Source organism: Sphaerodactylus townsendi, linkage group LG09 (assembly GCF_021028975.2).
Source record: "Sphaerodactylus townsendi isolate TG3544 linkage group LG09, MPM_Stown_v2.3, whole genome shotgun sequence".
NCBI classification, from domain to species: Eukaryota; Metazoa; Chordata; class Lepidosauria; order Squamata; family Sphaerodactylidae; genus Sphaerodactylus; species Sphaerodactylus townsendi.
This window is the reverse complement of record NC_059433.1, coordinates 87349933-87371627: the sequence shown is the minus strand read 5'-3', so window position 1 is coordinate 87371627 and position 21695 is coordinate 87349933. Positions and strand designations below refer to the sequence as shown.

The window sequence follows — 21695 nt, the reverse complement described above, 5'->3', positions numbered from 1 at the left end:
CATAAAGCTGTAATTCTTGTGGATGGTGTCTGATATAGGCTAGGCAAAGCTTAGTGTCCAACATGCAGTCCACAGGCCAAATGTAGCCTGCCTTATCTGAGTGCACAGTCCATGAGATAATTTCAGCAAGGGGGGGGGGGGGGGGGCTCTGCTTTGGACTACTTTTGTATTGCTACCAAAATGTAGATTTTTAATAGTTACAAGGCCATACTTTATCACTATTATTAGTTTAAAAATTATCGTGGCCAGTACACATACAGATTCCTGATTATGTGGCCCTCTATTACTTAAGTACCACTACTGTGTAGCTGTTATTCCATCCACTACTGTTGCTCTGTTTACAGTAATTTGAATTGTCTGGAGGCATTTTAGCTAGCCTGAGAGATGACGAACATTGCTGTTGTCAAAATCTCTAAGCTCCTGATCTGTATTTGCTCATACCGTGTTTCTCCGAAAATAAGACAGTGTCTTATATTAATTTTTGCTCCCAAAGATGCGCTATGTCTTATTTTCAGGGGATGTATTATTTTTCTGCCCCACAGCTGCATTCTCTGGTGTTCTGTTCGACGGGCATGCTTCCAAACAAAAACTTTGCTACATCTTACTTTCGGGGGATGTTTTATATTTAGCACTTCAGCAAAACCTCTACTATGTCTTATTCTCAGGGGATGTCTTATTTTTGGGGAAACAGGGTATGCTCAAAGATGACTGCAAAAAATCTAGGCAATAATAAACCATAACAGAATTAACCCTTCTTTTTTCTACTTAAGCAATGGGTTTTTTTGCAAAGTTTGCTTCCACTATCCATCTTGCTTTAATGTCTTTATGATGGTATTATTGTTACCTGCAACAAATGCTGACTTCTTTTTGACAATATTTCTTTCAGCTCTGAAGGATCACCAGGATTTACCAGAAGGGTTAATGGATTCATATTCTGAAGGTCTGATATTTTTAGCCTCCTTAGTTTTCACTTCACCTAATCCTTCACAGATAGTCCAATCCAGAGCACATGACAGCCAAGGACAGCACTGCTGTCATGCCACTTTGACACCCCAGAGGGGCTTTCAGGAAGAAAATAAGAACAATCCCGAGCCACCTAAAAATTCCCCATTCAAAAATAGGACCTAGGCCACACTTTGGGTCAGTGGCTAGGAAGGGGCAGGGTGGTGGTGGTCCTGGGCGGAAAGCTGACTCCATCCCCAGGAATGCCCCTGGCCTGCCCCTCTGGACAGACTATTCTGGGTTTGAACGCTGTAGGGCTGTGCAACGCCAACCTGCTGGTGTGTTTGCTCCTTACGCCAGTGGGGGCACCCAGGTCGGCATGAGCCTCCGCTGCAACCAAAACTCCATTTGTTCACCCCTCCCCCAAATTTGTTTGTAAGCATTTTTATACTGTCTCCTCTCCAGGGAAAGTAAAACTGGGATTCATTCACTTTAATGCTTTCCATGGATTTGTCAATACAAATATCCGAGTGCAAATGCACCCAGATTTTGAACTACATATATGAAACTTGTATGATAATCTTCATAAAGTTCAGACACACTAAGGTGGCTAGGGGTTGTTCTTGGTTTTTTTTTTTTACTTGTATCGGCTAAAGTCATGCTGCTATATCAACAGAGGTATTATAAAGGATATATATTCTGTCTCAGTGCTAAAAAGCTCTCACAGAAAGGATGCTACCTTTTTCACTAAAATAATTATTCAAGTTGCTTATGAACCACCTACTCTCATATGTACCTCCCGGACCATTACAATAATCTTTGTGAGGTCCTGCTTTGAGTTCCCCTGCCAAATGAGGCTAGATGGTCACAACCCTTCAAGGGCCTTCTCAATTGTGGCTCTCAAATTGTGGAATTCCCTCACCAGGGATTTTTCTCTGTCTCCCTCTCATTAACTTCCACTAGTGGATGAAGACCACTTTGTTTTGTGTTTCCCAACTGTGCAATCTAAAGGCAAAGCTGCCCTGGAAGTGGTGTGACCCATTCACCACTGCCATTTCCACCAGCACTGTGAAAACAGAAGCTGACCCAGAGGCACTCACCTTGGTGGTGGGATGCTGCGTGTCTGTGCACCACACAAATCCAGAAGTTCACCCAAGCACGTAGGTAAGGGGGAGGTTCTCGGGTTTGAAACCCCCCCCCATTCATGTCCAAAGCTCCACCCATCCGTTTGTGGGTTTTTAAAACCTTTTTAGCGTTTTTCAGTTTTTGGCCTGCAGGGGGCACATTGTTTGGGCTAGCAGCACCAAACTTTCAGGGATTGTTTGGTGGACTCTCCTGATGATACTACCCAGGTTTGGTGAGGTTTGGTTCAGGGGGTCCAAAGTTATGGACTCCCAAAGGGGGTGCCCCCATCCTCCATTGTTTCCAATGGGATCTAATAGAAGATGGGGGCTACACCTTTGAGGGTCCATAACTTTGGACACCCTGAACTAAATTTCACCAAACCTGGGAGGTAACATCAGGAGAGCCTCTTACTGATACCACCCAGGTTTTGTGAAGTTTGGTCCAGGGGGTCCAAAGCTATAGACTTCCAAAGGGGGTGCCCCATCCCCCATTGTTTCCAATGGGGAGGTAATGGGAGATGGGGCTACACCTTTGAGGGTCGATAACTTTGGACACCCTGAACTAAATTTCACCAAAACTGGGTGGTATCATTAGGAGAGTCTCCTAAAGATACCCTAAAAGTTTGGTGCTGGTAGCTTAACAATTGCACCCCTGACAGCAGGTACCCCCCAAATTTCCTTTTAAATCCACCCCCTTCGGCATGGATTTAAAGGGAGAATCTGAGGTCCTCAGTTTAGAAGAAGAAGAAGAGTTTGGATTTATATCCTCCCTTTCTCTCCTGTAGGAGACTCAAAGGAGCTTACAATCTCCTTGCCCTTCCCCCCTCACAACAAACACCCTGTGAGGTGGGTGGGGCTGAGAGAGCTCCGAAAAGCTGTGACTAGCTCAAGGTCACCAAGCTGGTGTGTGTGGGAGTGCACAGGCTAATCTGAATTCCCCAGATAAGCCTCCACAGCTCAGGCGGCAGAGCAGGGAATCAAACCCGGTTCCTCCAGATTAGAAAGCACCTGCTCTTAACCACTACGCCACATTGAAAGTGATGCTGTTTCATGGTGGGGGATAATCCACCACAAAACAGCATCACTTTTAATGTTATTTAACTGGGGACCCCTTTAAGGTGGATTTAAAAGGAGAATTTGGGCTCTCTAGTTTAAACACCATTGAAAGTGATGCTGTTTGGGGGTGGATTCTAGCATCACAGCGGCTGCCCGGGGGGCAGGGTGGGGGGGACTCAGATTTTGCACCGGGCTCCATTTTCCCTCTACGCCTCTTCCCAGAGGGGAGGGCAGAAGGAACTGCCAGCTGCCGGCTGGGAGCCCAGCTGGTGGGGGGCAGGGGAGGGCAGGGTGGGGGAGTCTGCCGTCCCTGGCCTTGGAGAGCTGCTTTTATAAGCGCTAGGCCGGGGGCGGGGCTTGGGGAGGCGTGGCCACGCCCTAGGGCCGGGTGGGGGTGTGCCCCCCCGAACCCTCCCCATAAAAAATCTATACCTACGTCCCTGAGTTCACCCACAGATCGATGCTCCTTTGGCAGAGGTGGCTGTGCCAGCATGGAGGGGGGTGTTCCAGGACATTCCCAGGGCAGAGCCAATTTAAGTTGGCTCCCAGAGGAGTTTTAAGCCAGGAATACCCTCTTTTTGCAGCACAGACTTACACCATCAAAAAGTGTGGCATAAGTAATTTTGAATGATACTTTCCTGGGGGAGAAAAGAATCTTCTCCTTTTCCCCAGGCACCCAGACCACCAATTGCCTCCTTGAAAGCAGGGCTGCCGTGCCATCCACGCTCTACTGCCCACCCATTCATGTTGGGTTGCCTCTGACCCTCTTGTCCGTATATTAAAGTGCTAAATTTCAGTAAGATAAGGTATTATTTATACAGAGAAGGCTTGCTAGCTATTTTAACTCCCTTTTTTCTATATGTGATTCCCCCTGCAGAACCTGAAGCTGGTACCCTAGCAATCAAAGATGTCCTAGCGTGTCCCAATTTTGCAGTCCACCATCAATACCTTTTTGAAGAAAAACAGTTGCGATCGAAAGTAGCTTCAGGTAAGTCGGTTTGTGTACTTCTCAGGTAATAGTGCTAGTATTCGTCATCTAGCATATGTACTGGTATTAGTCACCTTGGTTTGGCGGTCAAATGTAGGGTTGGAAACACTGGGACTCACACATGGCTTGAGCATGTCAATCTCTCACACCCGTGGGAAAGTGCTTTGCCTCAGAAGAGTTCAGAGCAAAAAGTAGTATTTGTATTTTCGAAGGCTTTCACGGCCGGAATCACTGGGGTGCTGTGTGGTTTCCAGGCTGTATGGCTGTGTTCTAGCAGCATTCTCTCCTGACCTTTCGCCTGCATCTGTGGCTGGCATCTTCAGAGGATCTGATAATAGGAAAGGAAAGCAAGTGGAGTATATATACCTGTGAGTAAAGGTCAATAAGTAAGGGCATCTGAATAGGAGTGGCCTGGCACGTGAGTAACAATGCAGCACCCCAAAAAGTAGTATTGTTCACACCAAGGGAGTAAGTCTTATGCTAGTAACTCCTACCCCTTTAGAATGCAAGTATTCTCCCTTACATCTGGTTTTCAGTGTGGAGTGTGTTTGTTTTATGAAGCACCCAATCACAGGCGGCTCCATTTGCCATCTAGTGATGCCACGTAGATGCAGCTTTGACTCATCAGTGAGGACAAGTCCTCAGTTTTCTTTTATTTCTTTGCCTGTGCACTGCAGTTTCTCTTGGGGACCTGTTAACATTCTGAACCTGAACTCTGCAGGATTTGCTCCAGTTCCATGACAAATGTAAAAGCACTAGTTAAACATTAGCTGTTTTCAGTCCTGTGAGTGTAAGACATTGGTGTTCATCGGACAATGGCCATGATCTTGAGGTCTGTGAATGGGGGAGTCTCTACATACTTGCTGCTGCTGACAAGAATCTTCCCTCTGCTGAACATGTAGTTGGCACATAAGTCTCTGACAGCACTGATGGTGTGGTTCGTGTTGAACCAGAGTTCAGATTCCCAATATGCCATGGAAGCTCACTGGGCCAGACTTTCTCTTTCAACCTAATCTACTTCACATGGTTGTTGTGAGGCTAAAATGGAAAAGGGGAGAATGATCTAAGGCAAGCGGAGATAAACGTGTAATGCACAGGTGTCAAACTCGTGGCCCTCCAGATGTTATGGACTACAGTTCCCATCATCCAGTGGTGGGATCCAAAAATTTTAGTAACAGGTTCCCATGGTGGTGGGATTCAAACAGTGGCGTAGCGCCAGTGGGGCTGGGCAAGTCACAACGGGGGCATGGCAGGGCATTCTGGGGGCGGGGCATTAATAATTTCTCTGTTACTGTAAAAAACTCTTACTGTAAAAAAAAGTTCCTAATTTCCAGCTGGTATCTTTCTGTCCATAATTTAAACTCATTATAGCAAGTCCTATCGTCTACTGCCAACAGAAACAACTCCTCCTCTAATTGACTGCCTGTCAAATACTTAATTTTGTTTCTAGAAATCAAAAGAAGGAGACTTTCCTTAAACAAGGAACTTTACCATATTTCTAAAACATGTTTTTAAAACAGCCCAACAGGGGGAATTATCCCGTTTTCTGCCTTCACTAACCAGCCACATAGGAAACAACAGGACTTTATGATTTTTGGACCTAATGGAATTTCTAACAGAAAAGCAGACCCAATTAGTAACCCCCTCTCGGCACACACAAATAATTAGTAACCCACTCTCGGGAACTGGTGAGAACCTGCTGGATCCCACCTCTGCCATCATCCCCTGCCAACATGATGATGGGAACTGTAGTCCATAACATCTGGAGGGCCGCAAGTTTGACACCTATGCTATGGATGCAGTTTCTTACCCATGTATCCTGCTTCTCACAATTTACTGCGATCAAGAGACTGCAGTTGTACACAACACTGCTGTTCTAGCATCCAGTCATATAAGCACTAGATGTATATACTAAATCTAGTAATGAAAATTTTTCCATTGCTCTTTTTATAGCTTCCTGCATGCTACATTGTTGGTTACTTTAATGTATGTCTAGTTTTGTTCTAAGGCTGATCCTGTTCCCTTAGCTTATGTGGTTTGAACACTTTCCACTTGCTGTTCAGGAAATCCTTCAGAAGACAAGAAAGATCCATGCAAATGTGAAAACCTTATGACGTTCCAGAATTTGGCAAATGCTGAAGTTAAAAAACTAACAAGACAGCATATCCTTTTTTACATACCTGTTCCAATAAATTCTCGGGTTCTTTGGTTAAAAATCAAACCCCATAGTCTAAAATTAAGAAATAAATATATATTTGAAGGAGTTGGACAATAGTTTCATCTAAAAACTGGCAGTGCCAGGCACATCCGATATCTCCATGGCATTCAGCATCTGCACATCTTGAATAGGAACAAAAAGGAACATAAAGGCAAACTGACGACCTGGGCAATCTTTCCCAATAAGGGGTACTTGGAACTGGAAAACAGACGCAATGTGCAGAATCCCCTTGAACTGATTGGTATATACTGGGAACAAGGGGGAGCAATTGATGAAAACCAGGAGGAAGATTGCATTGAAAGCCCAGTACCTGTTTCTGGTGCATTGATTTTACTTCAATGGTAGCGGCATGCTTTTAGCACAAGAGTCTGATTTCCAGCACACTGGCGTGAGCACACCAGTGAAACTGCCGGGACATACTGTCGTTTTATACAAAGTTTGGTAGTGACAGTATGAAGCACGGGCGCCCTCTAGCTGCTTTCTTGAAAGTCCAAGCTGCCTATTACTGTACATTCAGAGTCTACTTTTAAGAAATTTAAGAACGCAGAGACACTATCTGCTGCTACAGTGACTGAAATACTTGAAGCTAGGTAATGATTTTAGTTCCTCAGCTACTGCAGAAGAACAATCTGCCACAAAGCTCCTATGCAGCATGCGATTGAATAGCATGGGATTGAATAGTTTAAATGCCAGATATCCTAACATCTTTGTAACTTTTTTCACTTATGAAGAACCCAGTTGTGCAAGTACAAATACACATTCCACAGGCATGGTTGCTAAGCTATTTCTGTGAGCTCACGATATGCCACTGTTGGTATATCAGCTTTTTGTCTGCATCTGGGCTCCACAGCAGCTGCATCAGTGCCTCTGTCCACCCTAACACAGCAATAATGCTGTGGTCAGCTAATGTTTGCACATACCTTCAGATGAAGATAGAGGTGCATTTCTTGGGAGGGAGGTGTCTCTAGTTGTTTCATGCAATTTGTCCAATCATAATGTTATAATTGGTAAGGAACACTAAGGACTACCTTCAGAACTGCCTACTCCCATATGAACCTACCTGCCCACTACATCTTTTTAGGCTATGGTTGGGTGCCTGTGCCTTCTGAGATTAGGTGGATGGCAGCCTGAAAGGAATTTTCAGTCATGGTGCCAAGACTGTGAAACTTCCTTCTCAGGGATATTCATTTGTCCCCTTCTGACACAGCAGGTGTTTTTGTTTTGCCAGGTATTTTCTCAATAATCCTTCCTCTCTACCATGCCTTTTACATTGACGACTGTTCTTATATACATGTATTTGAGTTCTGAGAACCAGCACGGTTCAGAGCAGCAGACTAACCTGGAGAACCGGGTTCAATTCTCCACTCCTCCATATAAAGCCTGCTAGGTAACCCTAAGCCAGTCACAGTTCTCTCAAAACTATCTCAGCCCACGCAGAGACAGGCAATGGCAAATCACCTCTGAACATCTCTTGCCTTGAAAACCCTACGGAGTCCCCGTCAGTCAACTGTGACTTGACTCACTTTCCATCACCAACATTTTAGTTCTGGTTTTATGATGAGTTTTTATGATGGTGTGTTTTAGTCACCTTTGTTGCCCTGATTGGGCTGAAATGCAGGCTAGAAACCTTCTAAGTAAATGATAATAGGATGAACCCATTGATCCATTAGAAGACTTTGTGGAATCTATTCTCCCTAACCCATTTCCTGCCATCCCACCCCACCCCACCCATGAAACTCCCCACATCCCATGAAACCTTGTCCTGGGGTTCTGGAGAATCCTGGGAACAGTGTTAACGTGATATATTAGTGGGATCCTGCAACCCTCTGCCAGAAGTGCTCTTACCCTGGCAGAATCAGCTATAAGATCCAAATCACCTCATGTACAATGATATGCAACATTATGTGTTAAATGGCCTATAATGTTTTTCCTTAATGCATGATTACTAGAAGAGATGACAAAAAGAATGGAAGCCCTGGAAAACAGGTTAAGATATTGAAGAACACTCTCAACAGAAATATATGTGGTGCTGTACACTTATACATATGAAGGTAATGTATCCAAGGCCTTACGTGCTGCTAGGAGAAAAAAACTTTTTGGTTCCAGTACTTAAACAAAGTACCAGACTTCATTTGTGCATCGATAGCAGACAGAAGATGCAGGATCCAGTGTTTTATACTATTGTTTTCAATTGAAATAAGCTATGTCATAAAATGGTGCTTTTAAGAAAATAAAGAATCGAAAGTGGAGCTGTGAGCATTTTGGACCAGATGTTTTGATACCTGCAAAGAACAGCTAGAAAGTGCATCATACGGCAATTTCACTGAACCTGCTGTAAAAAATAGGTTTCTGCAGTCAAGGTGGTTCTCGCAAAACAAATGTTAAGTTCACAGTAAGGTAAGCAAAAAAGAGTTTGAGGAGCAGAAGACCAAAAACATGAAAACAGACAATAAGCCTTTCTTCAAATATATCAGAAGGAAACCAGAGACTGGTTGTTGTGGGTTTTCCGGGCTGTGGTCTGGTAGATCTTGTTCCTAATGTTTCGCCTGCATCTGTGGCTGGCATCTTCAGAGGTGTATCACAGAAAGAAGTCTGTTACAGAGAGAGGCAGTTGGGCTTTCAGATGACAAAGAAATGAAATGATTGCTTAAGGAAGACAGGGAGATAGCAGTGAAACTTGAATGAACTCTCTGCATCTGCTCTTCCTCTGGAAAATACAGGGTCCACACCCACGCCCGAGCTGTGGTTTTGAGGGAGGCATCTGAACAACTTGAAATCAAATTGAGGTGATGAGACACAAAGTTTTAGGACTATTCAGCAAACTGAAACATAATAGGTCTGCAGATTTAGATAGCAGACACTTAAGGATTTTTTGCAGAAGTGTGAAATGTTGATCAGTTAATGAGCAGCTTGTTGCTAAAACTGACCTCTATGCCAAATTACAGGAAAGGGGTCCAGAAGTAATCCAGAAATTTATCCTAATATATATTTATGTATATATTGGCCAAGATCTCAACTTGTTTGTGAGAGCACTTCTTTCCCTGAGACCATAAACATCCAGCCCACAGGGTTAAAAAAGGAATTAACTTTTATTTATAGTTTGAACATAACATTGCAGGAAATCAGATAATAGTTTTCCTTCAGATGAACTGTTTCCTTATTCAGGCATTTGGGATTTTTTGTTAGAAGCTGACTTTTTTCCAGTCAGCCTTCAGCTACATTTCCACCACAGATATACCCAGCCACTCTCACTCCCAACTGCCGTAGCTGCTGTTTCCAACTGTTACCAACCTTCCTTCCCAGAGGTCACTCTTAGTGAGAAGTGGAATCTAACCGGCCCATCATACCAACCTTCCGGAGTTCTTTGAGCAGGTTAACAAACGTGGATAAGTGTGATCTGGAAGACATTATATAGTCCAAAAGGTGTCTCACCAAAGACTCACTAAGTTTAGCAATCATAGGATAAGAGGACTGACCTCCTTATGGATTACAAATTGGCAAAATGGAAGGCATCAGATAGCAATGGAGGATTTGCAACTGGGTCCTACAAGGATCAGTACTAGGACCAGGAGTGAGCAGTGTAGTAACCAAGTTTGCAAATGTACTAAATTATTCTGATGCAAAACAAAAAAAAAATTAAGTACATGCTGGCAGGGTCTGAAGTAACTGAGATTTGGTTGAGGTTGATATTGAAAGGTACTGTGGGATGGTGGAGGAACGCCCGATGAAAATATCGGCTGGCAGTGGTCAAAAAAGCAAATTCCATCCTAAGAATTATTATGAAAAAAATTGAAAAAAGAATGGCTGTGCAGACCAGTAGAGCCTCGTTTGGAATAGTGTATACAGTTCTGGTTGCCGTATCTCAAAAAGAATATTGCAAAGCTGGCTTACAGAGGAAGGCAACCAAAATGATTAGGGAGTTGGACATACCACGTTTCCCCAAAAATAAGACAGGGTCTTATATTAATTTTTGCACCAAAAGATGCATTAGGGCTTATTTTAGGGGAAATACGGTACCTTCACAATTCATTAAGGCGGGCTCTCGGCAGCCCCGCTGCTTCCCCGTCCTGTGTGATGCAAACTGCATTGCAAGCTCATTGGCAGGGAGCACCCTACTGGATCACTCCAGTTTTAGGGATGCCAAGGACAAAGTAATCAACAAAGCAATCTAAGCCCATGTTTCCTGTTCACGGATATATTGTTTTAGTCCTCTTCAAGTTTCTTTCCATTGCCACGAGGCAGTTACTGATTCAGGACTGAATAATATCCATGCATTTGAATAATACCACATACAGCTGAACGCCTTCTATCTGTTCACTCAAGACGTCCTATACAGTTTAATGTATAGCAAACCGACAACACACTCTTCCAGTTAGAAGCTGACGTGCCTCTGAAATTATATCTCAAGAACAAATAGCATAGCCACACTTAAGGGTTAAATACGTTGAAAACGATCTTTATGCCTTTCTAACAGAAAACACCAGCTGCTCAAAGAAGGGCTGTTTTATACCTTATGCAAGAAGGTAGTACAAAGAAGAAGCTCAATCCACAAATGCTGCACTCACACATGGACTTATGCTTTCTCAAACACTGTAATTCAACCTGAGCCTGTAGGCAAGTCTAATCATGAACACGTTTACCGAAGTGGAAACTCTATGACACTTTTAGATGTCTTCAAATTATTTATTCAGAAAACAATTCAGAAGGCCTGTTTATCTCTCTTGCCTCAACCTTGGTTACACGTAAGTATTTTGAACTCTGCCATCCCAACTTCACCCTTCATGTTCCTTCTCGGTGCCTCTTCCATATGTTTTAACTGGTCTACCATGTAAAGCCATACAGTTGCAGCTTTTCCAATAAAGAGTCACAGTATCTCAACCAACAGAGGCTACGTGTCTAATAGTGCTATATCCTCAGTGGATGCTAACTACTTTCTGAGTGACTTGGAATGCTTGGTACTTTTAAGAATCTCCAAAATGTCTAAATTTCATGTCATATAGTCCAAATTTTACAATAAAATTATGTAGCAGATGTGAGACATTTCAGCTGTTACTTCCAACATCTAATTCTAAAAAGACTGTGTAATGATTTTTAAGGTATCATTTTGTATCCATCTTATGAAAGCTCGTGCTAAGCAGTAGATTTGTAACCAGTTTTTATTATACACAAAAAACAAAAGTTCTGCCATTTTACTTCTCACTGGTTTGTTCTGGCATACTTCTGATGATGTCAGAATCACCTGTTGAGAGAAAAATCCACATTTTAACATCAAGGTTACCACAATTTTTTTAATCTGTATATATTTAAGTCCCTTCTCTTAAAGGGTAATCCACACTGCACATTTCACTCATTTTACATTTTCCTACGTCATTAAAAGATATTTCTAGATTCCCAGTTAGCATATATTATTCCAGAATGTCACTAGCAGTTAAAAACCAGAGGTAGACAATACAAACTAGCACTGGGGACACACTGCATAGTGTTGCTATAGCGAATGTCTAGCCTGCCATGACCACTGGACGATCAGGACAGCGAGAATATTCGCAGTGCTTATGCTTGTTCAGGTATCACAATGAGACTCTTAGTTGACGTGTAATGGCATAATATTTCACAATGCTTCTGAAAAAGCTTATGATCTCATTTCCCTGTCAAATAATTTCCAATGACCCTCTAGGCCATAACAAGAGCAAATGTTTTAACTAAGTTCACCCAGAATTATAGAAGCCAGGCACTCGATCCAGAATGCCCCTTCAGATTTTCCTTAGAGCAGGGTACTCTACACTAATTTTTTTAAAATGTGTTTCCTAAAGTATCTAGTTTACCTGAAGCACTTAAAAGGAACTCAATTTCCTCTGAATAAATCAGAAATATATTTAACTCCTTTAGTCATTTTATTTTACTGTTTTTATATACTCAATTTAGACGGCAGCTGTCAAATACCAGTTTACTGCAAATACCATCTTCAGAAATCACATGGCCGATTTCAGTGTACTGAAAGAGCCAGTAACTTCTATGAGAGATCTATATTGCTGAATCTAACACACATTCAGCACATGTGCGGTTACTTTTCCCGCTTAGTGACTTGAAAGTAGTCACAACATAAATTCTGAAATCGGCATTGCTTTCAAGGAAAATACTGACAGGACCAAGATACGCAGCCTTGAGTCTCAGTGGAAAAAAGACTATAAATAATGCAAATAAACAGAATTAACTTTAAATAAGTATAGTCTAAAAGGCAACCTACATACCTGGATCAATGATGGCCAGTGTACATACTCTGTAGTACTTGCCACAAGCCGTACCCAACTCAATGTTGTTGCCGCTGTAGTGGTGCACGCCAGTTTTGGCCAACATAGCATAGTACTCAATTTCTGATTTTCTGAGAATTTAAACACAGATGAAGTTAATATACAGGCTTAATCCTGAATCTGCCCCACATGCTACAGTGATACATCCCTGTGACTTTTAGCAGGATCACCTTATGATACAGACTATTCTACCTGCCTAGAAAAAATGAATTCCCTTTGGAAAGATATCATGCATGAACATCTTTTATAATTGTTAATGACCTCCTCTAGAAATATGACTCTGTCTCTGCATTAATATGGCTTCTATGGTATATCTGCTAAGAGTATTTCATCTGGTAGTACAACATGAAGCAGCTCATATTTTTTAAATGAGTGGTTATTCAGAATATTAAGAATTCTTGTTTCAGTCATATAGTGTTAGCTTATTTTAATGAATCAACATACCATCATCAACAACACACCCTCTGAACTTACAAAAAGTCTGTTTTCAGCAAATGTTCACTCACCTCAGAGCAGGACAGTTGTTGGCAAGGATGACCAACTTGGCTTTTCCCTGCCGGATCATTTTCAGAGTCTGTTTGTACCCTAGCACATATTTACCACTTTTCATAACCAGTTGAAGTCTAGAGTTGATGGACTCCAGGGACTTTTTCTGTAAGGAGACATGAAAAGAAATACAGACATTAAAAATTATTTCAGCATTTTACAGTGCATTTGTCTATATTAAAGAAGACCTTAAATAACTTATCTTTCCAGGAGTCTGTTTGGCCTTATTATATCTAGCTTCTCCTCAGCATGCATATGATATACTCACACACAAACCTGTGTTATGCTGAATCAGACAACTGAACTATCAGCATATGATGGCCAGCAACATTCCAGGGACTAAGGCAGAAGAAGAGTTTGGATTTATACCCTGCCTTTCTCTCCTGTAAGGAGACTCAAGGTTGTTTTACAATCTCCTTTCCCTTCCTCTTCCCACAACAGACACCTTATGAGGTAGGTCATGCTAAGAGTTCTGAATGAACTGTGACTAGCCCAAGGTCACCCAGCAGGGATGCTTAAGCAGGGAAACAAATCTGGTTCACCAGATAAGACTCCACTATTCATATGAAGGAGTGGGGTCTCAAATCCGGTTCTCCAGATTAGAGTCCACTGCTCTTAACTCTATGCCATGCTGGCTCTTTCACATTATCTGTTACCTGTTCCTTCAGTTGGAGATGCCAGGGATTGAATCTGGGACTTTCTGCATGCTAAGCCAAGGTTCTACAAATGAGCCACAGCACCTCAATATTCTAAAAATTTGGTAAGTTTAGGGTTATAGTATAAATTATATTTAAAATACATGACATATTTAAATATACATGACATATTTAAAATACATGACAGAATAACTATGAACTCCAAATTAAGTCACATAAGAAACTTACTTTTAAAATCACCCGTTTTGTTTAAAACCTCAAGAGTTGTTTGAACATAGTCACAATGTAGTTTAAGAAAGACAAATGTACAGGAAAAATCCAAAATATGTAACCCAAATGAAAAACACTCAGTTCTCAGAACTTGCTATCACCAAATACCATATTTAAGGTGCTTATAAACTCCAATTATCCACATTCAGACATGCTTTCTTAACAAGAAAACCCAAAAACAAGTCAACTATTTTATATGTTAACCTGAAAGTAACTGAAAGTTCATTTTAAATTAAAAGTTTCTTGCAACTTTACATCTAGCACGGAAACATGACCATAACTAAGTGAATAGTGCCATCTGCCTGTCATCATCCTAACAAGCAGGACTATTTTTGAATAGTTGAAAAACCCAGAAGCGAGGGGGATGAAAGCCTTAGGTGTCTCTACACTAATACACAAAACATGGGTAATAAACAGGATGAACTGGAACTCTTAACACTGGATAATAAATATAATAGGCATCATTGAAACCTGGTGGGAAGAATCTCATGACTGGAATGTAACAATTGAGGGGTACAACCTATTCCAGAGAAATAGATCAACTAGGAAAGGTGGAGTAGTGCTATATGTTAAGGATGATTACATCTGTGAGCCCGTCCATGACTTAAATCCTGGGAACCAGATTGAGATTACTAGATAAAAACTGAGGAGAAAAACAACAGTAATCTCATTGGTGGGTCTATTACCCTCAAGCCAGACTGAACAGTTGGATGATGCCTTCCTGGAGCAGATGACCAAACTTTCACAAAGAAGAGAAATAGCAGAATTTGAGATTTCAATTATTCAGACATTTGCTGGGAGTCCAACTTGGCCAACACTACCAGGTTCACCAACTTCCTCACTTCCAAGGCATGAACGGGGATTTGAGCCTGGGTTTCCCAGGTCCTATCTAGTCCAACACCTTAACCACTATACAACACTGCATAAGAACAGATTGACATAGAGTATGTTACGCTTGAGCTCAGCCAAAAGGCCGAGAAGCGATTACTACACTTGATCTTAGCCAAAAGGCCGAGAAGCGACTTTTTAAGGGGAAAAACAGACTGCCACTAATCATAGTTTGTTACCTGTCTGAAGTATCAGTTTAGATGACAGACCAACTCAATTTGCACTGGGACAGTAGAAAACAAACCCACTCTGTAGACAAACCAGTACTTCTTACAGTTACTTCTCATTAACGGTTGCCTATGGACATTCAAAGTGCAATCTGTTACATCCGAGGTAGGAAAAATGGATGCTCCTGCATACATACAGGTTTGGATACATACAGATCTCCAAGTCAAGTGCCAAAAAAGATCTCAAAAGAGCAATCCCAAGGTTCTGCCTGTTGAGTATTTCATTAGTCAGTACACACACACAAACCTCAATGCAAACATCCATCAGTTCTGGAAACAAGAAACACAACTGTGCATCCTCAAGGAGATGCTGCAAATCATTCCTACACAAAGACTGAGAAAATGCCTTTCAACAGCTAAAAAGTCAACCTCTTGGTTGTCCTGATTTCATAGTAGTCGATGCATTCTTACACATCACATTCTCTCCGCTTTCAATTTTCTCTATTCACCTGCATTACACCACATGGATATGAGTACATATGACAACTGAGGACACTCTTCACACATCTGACAATGTGCTTTCCATTCCACATAACCTTATGCCATACGAGAATAACATATGCCCTGCTGAACCAGGTCTATCTAGTCCAGCAACCCTTCTTATACAGTAACCGGTCAGCTGCTTTGGGCAGCCAACAACGAGGGCATAAATGAAGACCCTTTCTCCGATGCAGCTCTAGTCACGACGACTTCTTTTCGTCGCTAGCAACTATAGATGGGCCCAGCCTCCAGGAATTCGTCCAAATCCACCTTTCAAGCCTGAGCTCCCTTTCTTGCGGGCATAACTTTTCTGTCCTTACTAATGACCCTCCAGAGGACACGCCCGAAGCCTCGCAGCCCCTCCAGGACCCCGACCACGAGGCGCCCCTTTGGCAGAAGCCGCCTTCGAGCAGCATCTCCTCTCACGAAACGATCTGCCTCGCCACGTGAACTTTTTCCGGCCGGCCGGCCGAGCCTCGCTCCACCCGGGCCGCTGCCACTCACCGTCTTCTTGGCGGCCACCATCCTTGTGGCTCACGAAGGCCGCAGTTACCTGGGAAGAGGAAAGAGGAGAGTCAGCGCGACAACGAAGCCGCGGCCTGACAGCCCCGCGCCCGCCCCGGCTCCGCTCCCCGCACCCACGCCGGAGACCCGCTCACCAGAGATGCTCCGCCAAGATGGCCGTACAGCGAGGAAAGGAAGGAGCGCCCACAATGCAACGCGCTTAACCATGCGCCGTAACCACGGCAAAGAACTACTCTCGCGAGAAGAGAAACGGTTCCCCTCCCTTTCGAAAAGGTTTGCTGCAATGAGCATGCGCGGAAGAGATCAGTAGTTATACAGAGGAAGCTGCATGAGGACCGGTCGTCACCTCTGTAAAATCTCATGCAGCTTTTATTCTGTATGTGGTGATGCCCTCCAAATGGGCTTTGTAAAGGTTGTGTGTAGCCTCTTTCCCCTCTCACTGTAGGAGTGTTCCTGTTGTGCGTGTGTACGTGCTGTCATGGCCACCCTGTAGGTTTTCCAAGCCTCTTTCCCCTCTGGCACCCTAGGCTCTTCCAGGTTGGGTACCACTGAGCTCTGTGTCCTGCCCATCTCTTCGTTTGCCCTCTCCACCTGCATAAGTCCCATAGCCCAGCGCCAGCTCCAAGAGCCAAATCTCACCCCGCATAGGATTTATTTATTTATTTATTAGGCTTATATACCGCCCAACCCCCCAAGGGCTGATTGATTGTCAGTCAACCAAAAAGACGACTCGTTATTTCAAGGATCTAGTCGCAAAAGACTATAATGGAATAAAATAATTTTAACTAGTTGTATTTAAGTAAACAAAGAAACAAAACAATGTAACTTTTTAAGGGCACCAGCGTGGTGTAGCAGTTACTGGGTTTGATTCCCCAGTCCAAAACATGAAGGCAGCTGGATGACCATGGGCCAGTCTCAGACCTCTCAGAACATGCTCAGCCCATGTGGAGGCAGACAAAGGCAAAACACGGTGTAAGAGAATTTGTTACCGCCCAAGAAAATAGCCAAAATATTTTCTTGAAGTCAAGTTACATGACTACACTGGTTCCATAAGAGACTTGTGTGGTTCAGAAGCCTCCATAAGGCTTGCAAAGGATGTAAACATGTGATTGTGCCAGTGTTATATGGTTTCCCTCTTGCCTTTGCCCTTTTTGGATATAATGAAAGCCCCTTTTGTGTTGAATTTATGATTTGCCCGCTGTTTAAGGCTATATTTTAGCTAGGTTCTCTAGTTTTAAGGTTTTGTTATTGTTAATTTAGGATATTCTTGCCTATAAGTATATGTGTTTATTCCTTAAGGTTTTCCCTAATGTTCAAGTTTAGAAATGTTATTTTTTATATTTGTGTATGTTAGTAAAAACAGTAGCCTGTAGAAGCTGATATTAAGGGACAAGGAAGTTAGCCCTGGAATGCAGCTTACACCAACACCCAGCCAATTCCTTAGTGAAGACAAAGACCCCCTTTGGTTTTGCAAATTAAAATCTGATAGCAGCACCCAGAGGTTCCAGCCGTTGGAAGACGTGTCAGGACCACCACTGGACAATTTGAACTCTCCTTTGTTGCAGAGCTGAGGCACGGGAGCCTCAGGTCATAACCGAAGGAAACAGTCATCTGATAAAGTAGATAACTGGGTGTGATAGCAAACCCACCCAGATTCTCTGAATGGACCTTTTCCGCTCTCCCTTCAGCACCATTGCGAGATCTTGTGGGAAGACGCTTGACAGTGGGATTTCATGATCCCATTCACAAAAGTTGTAATTGTATCTGGCTTTTGTATTGATGTTTCCTTATTGGTGATGGACTTGCCCCCTTACCTGCCCCTTTTACCTGCCCCTTTGCACCCTTTGATGTTTGTGAATAAAAGTTCTTGCCCTTGTTTGCAAGGCGCGATTCTCCTGCCCGAGCTGTGGCCACCACCTCCAAATAAAATCCTTTGCTTTGAAGAATGCTGGCTTCCTGCGCCTCATTACGTTGCTGAGCTGAAATCACTTATTGTTACCTGAGCAACAGCGGTAACAAATTCAGAAAGGAAATTGACAACAAAACCACTTGTCTTTGGAAGGGGGGTGGAGCAGAAGGAGTGGTTTGATGATGACAACAGTCCAATCATGGAAAAATGGGCTGGAGGTGGGTGGGAATCCATGGGACAAAGAAAACCAAGAGCAACATTATGCGTGAGAAAAAAAGTAATTCAAAATCAGCTTCAAGAAAAACATCATGGTAGAAGTGGAAAACTTCCACAAAATCTGGAGTGAAAACTAAAGTTTCAAAAATGTGTGCAGAAATCAGGGGATAAATTGAGACAACAGGGGGCCAGAACTGACCCCACCTCCAATCCAGAAAAGCCCATGCTAGAGGTCAGAAAAGCTCAGTCTGCACTAAGTCCTGCCGCTATTTTCCCCAAATATGTAAAGCAACCCTTTAAAAAAGTATGGATAGAGATGCTGTGGGTAGAATTACAAAGTCAGTTTAGTTCAGTGTTATTTGATCAATATGAATACCTTAATTTTACAACTATATTCTAAATCTTCCAAGGCTGAGTTGGCATATTCTAAGACAGCAGAAATATTAATATTTTTGAACACTTTTCACCATCAGATACCACAGAGAGTTTTATTAGAATGCTGTTATTTCATCCTCATCCACCTTTCAATGGATATTCAAAGCGACAGTCTGAGCTTTATGAAAACAATCATATTTAAAGCATGTGTAAACATGCTCATCCAATTTTCCCTGGGCCATGCGCTGTCCTACTCATTTTTTGTCAGAAAAACAAATTCACCTCATTGTTCCAAAGCACAAAGCAGTATTTGGGACTCTAATGAGGCAGGCATTTGCTGAATAGGCACTCACATTTCTTGTCATTCAGCCACCCAATCAAATAACAAGGTGTTTTTTTTAAGCATAGAAAGGGCTGCTGCCTGCTGGACTGTAGAGAAAATCCCAAACTGGAATTGTCTATTTCAGCATAGCCCAAATGCTTACAAAGTCCAGCTGACAATATGGGTATTACCACCTTGCAAAAAAGATTACATGTTATATCAGAGTACGGTCCTTAGACCTCCTTCTTTATAATAGACCTTATAAATGCCTGCCCTTTCCTTAATTAGTGTTATAAGGAACAACAACATCCCTATTGGATGCTGTCAGTCTAGGGTCAGGGAATGTTGAACTAAGAGTGTCAGGCTAAGGTTTGGGAGACCTGAGATTGAATTTGCAGTCTGCCAGGAAAGCTTGCTGGGTGACCTTGGGCTAGTTTGCACTCTCAACCTTGATATGGGTTGATATATTGATTATTTATTGTTATTATTGTTTCTGGAATATTATTTTGTTGTTCACCGCCCAGAGCCCTCAGGGGATGGGGCGGTATATAAATGTAATAATAAATAAATAATAAATAAATAAACCTAATCTACTTCATAGGTTTGTTGTGGATACTATGGAGAGGATAATTATGGGGGGAAGGGTGGAGTATATAAATCAAGTAAACACCATCCCAATCTCAGAAGCTACCTTCAACAGGTTGCACCTTGCCGATCAATTTAACCCCTCCTCAAACCCGTTTACATCACCACTGCCCAAAGTCTCTGCTTCACTTTGTTTTTAGTTGCTGCTTTTCCAGCTATATTCTCTCTTGCTTCTTGCCTAATCCTTTTGACCGGTTTGAAGAAACTACATTTTCTTACAGAGTTATTTCCTCTCTGTGTAATACTACCACACACTGCTAATCATGTCTGTCTGCCATCTGAAATGATACTAGGTGCAAAGGAGTTGGGGCAAAAATTAGATGAGGATGTTTTAGCATAACATGTTTCTCAGTGTGATAACATAGGGGTGTTCAGTAGCATCTGGGGGAAAATAATTGGATTGAACATTTTAAAAAGTGTTGTGCAAGTCCACCTTATTCAGAACAAGTCTTGGGCTTGTGTAGGTTTTAACAAAAGAACTATCTAAGCAAGTCTGACTGTTGATCTATTTGGGTGGTTACTGGCCTGCAATGACTCTGCCCAACCATATTCTTGTATTCTTAAACTACCACCTTTCCCTCTTATGCTTTCAAGAGAAGACAGGAGCATCATTTGCTCTTGAAGATGTCTGGTTTAAATCACAAGCACCACCCTCTATTGGCTTTTGAACACCAATTCCAGGCAAAGTTGCTAACTACATCCCCCCAAAAGCCCTTATATGAGTACCCTCTTTGTCTGCAGGACAGGTCACCTGAGTCTCATAGGAGATTGGCTGTCACTGGGATCAAAGAAGACAACTCTGGCTTCTGTTTACAAGATCTAACATCACTGCTGCTATACTAAGCCCATGTTCTACTCATCACACTCATCTCATCCTTTCCTACCCACACACCAACCTAACTCCCCCCTCCTGTTTCCCTTTTATATCTCTCAACAGATGCCCCCCCAGCTCCCTGCTCTAGCCTACTAGTGGCCAATGGGCTATCTGTCGAGCCCTGGTGGTGTGGGATTGGCCATTCAGTTTTCCTGGCCCTCCCCCTTGATTGCATCCTGATCGAGGCTGTGGTGGCTCCATCCTTCTCCATGGCTGAGACCTATTCCTGCTGCTCAGGCCCTCCTGCCTGTTCTCTGCAGTTGCTCCCAACTTCTGACCTCCCAGATATCCCGGCCTATTGCCCCAGGGCTCAGGGTGGGTCACAACATAAAATATATATGATCAATAAAATCATTAAAAATAGCAATACAAACATTAAAAACAATAAAACTCCAATGTCTAATAGATAACAAACAGATGGTTTAGATAATACAATCCCCATCTTGCTGGTAAATCCGAGGGTAGGACTGCCATTGTGGGATTTCCCATGGTTCCTGGGCAGATACCTGTGACAGGGAGGAGGGTGGAGCAGGCTGTGAGGTGCTGGGAGGCCGCCCCATCCCTGGACACCTTACATTTAATGGGATGTCATTTCTCAAGCAGTTTTATTTTCCTCCATGCCATGAAAAGCTTCAGCTTCTCATTCCCACCCATTAAGCCTCTATTAAAGAGACAAGGTTCATCCCCCACCCCCCACATTTTCCAGTTGGCAAGTTACTTGCGTTATTCTTTTGAAAAGCTTCTTTTAAAAAAATGTTTCACTCTTAGGAGTCGTGAACTCAAACACATAATGTAAGGTGTGAGCTGTAAGCTCATGTTCTGATCTAAATGGCATCTCAAATACACACTTTTCTCCTACAGTCCTTGTTTAGACTGTGCATCTGCCCTAATTGAGTGAACCCTGGTTTTCCTTTTGGTCAAATCATGGTAACATATACAGTTATCAGGACAGTACCCATGCTGTCCAACATTTTTTTAAAAAACCCTCTGTCTTGTGAAGCTTGTTTTTGGTTAATTCACATCCTTCTGTTCTTAGAAACCCATTCAGACCTATGGCACAGTCCTTCAAATTCATTTTAGATAACGAAAATGAGGTGGTAGCTTTTACTACTAAACTCTCTCCAAG

General features: G+C 42.7%; 2 protein-coding genes and 1 non-coding gene across 7 annotated transcripts in view; 1 reads left to right on the top strand and 2 right to left on the bottom strand.

Moving 5' to 3' along the window:
- MATN2 (matrilin 2) overlaps positions 1-8577 on the top strand; it is a 63066-nt gene extending 54489 nt beyond the window's left edge. For all 5 annotated transcript variants that reach the window (XM_048508392.1, XM_048508394.1, XM_048508395.1 and 2 more), the window contains 4 exons: positions 887-940; positions 4000-4110; positions 6174-6272; positions 8275-8577. In XM_048508392.1, coding sequence (XP_048364349.1) covers positions 887-940; positions 4000-4110; positions 6174-6272; positions 8275-8327 — 317 coding nt within the window. In that variant the 3' untranslated portion in view covers positions 8328-8577. The remainder of the gene's footprint in view (positions 1-886; positions 941-3999; positions 4111-6173; positions 6273-8274) is intronic.
- Positions 8578-10997: 2420 nt separating this feature from the next.
- On the bottom strand, positions 10998-16461 carry RPL30 (ribosomal protein L30). The gene is made up of 5 exons (XM_048507952.1): positions 16363-16461; positions 16208-16256; positions 13143-13288; positions 12577-12707; positions 10998-11567 (listed from the first exon to the last, which is right to left on the bottom strand). The coding sequence occupies exons 2-5, from the start codon at positions 16226-16228 to the stop codon at positions 11518-11520; spliced, it is 348 nt and encodes a 115-aa protein (XP_048363909.1). The 5' UTR covers positions 16229-16256; positions 16363-16461; the 3' UTR covers positions 10998-11517.
- LOC125439551 lies at positions 11742-11875 on the bottom strand. The gene has a single exon (XR_007245549.1). It is a non-coding gene; the product is annotated as a small nucleolar RNA SNORA72 (small nucleolar RNA).
- Positions 16462-21695: the final 5234 nt, after the last annotated feature.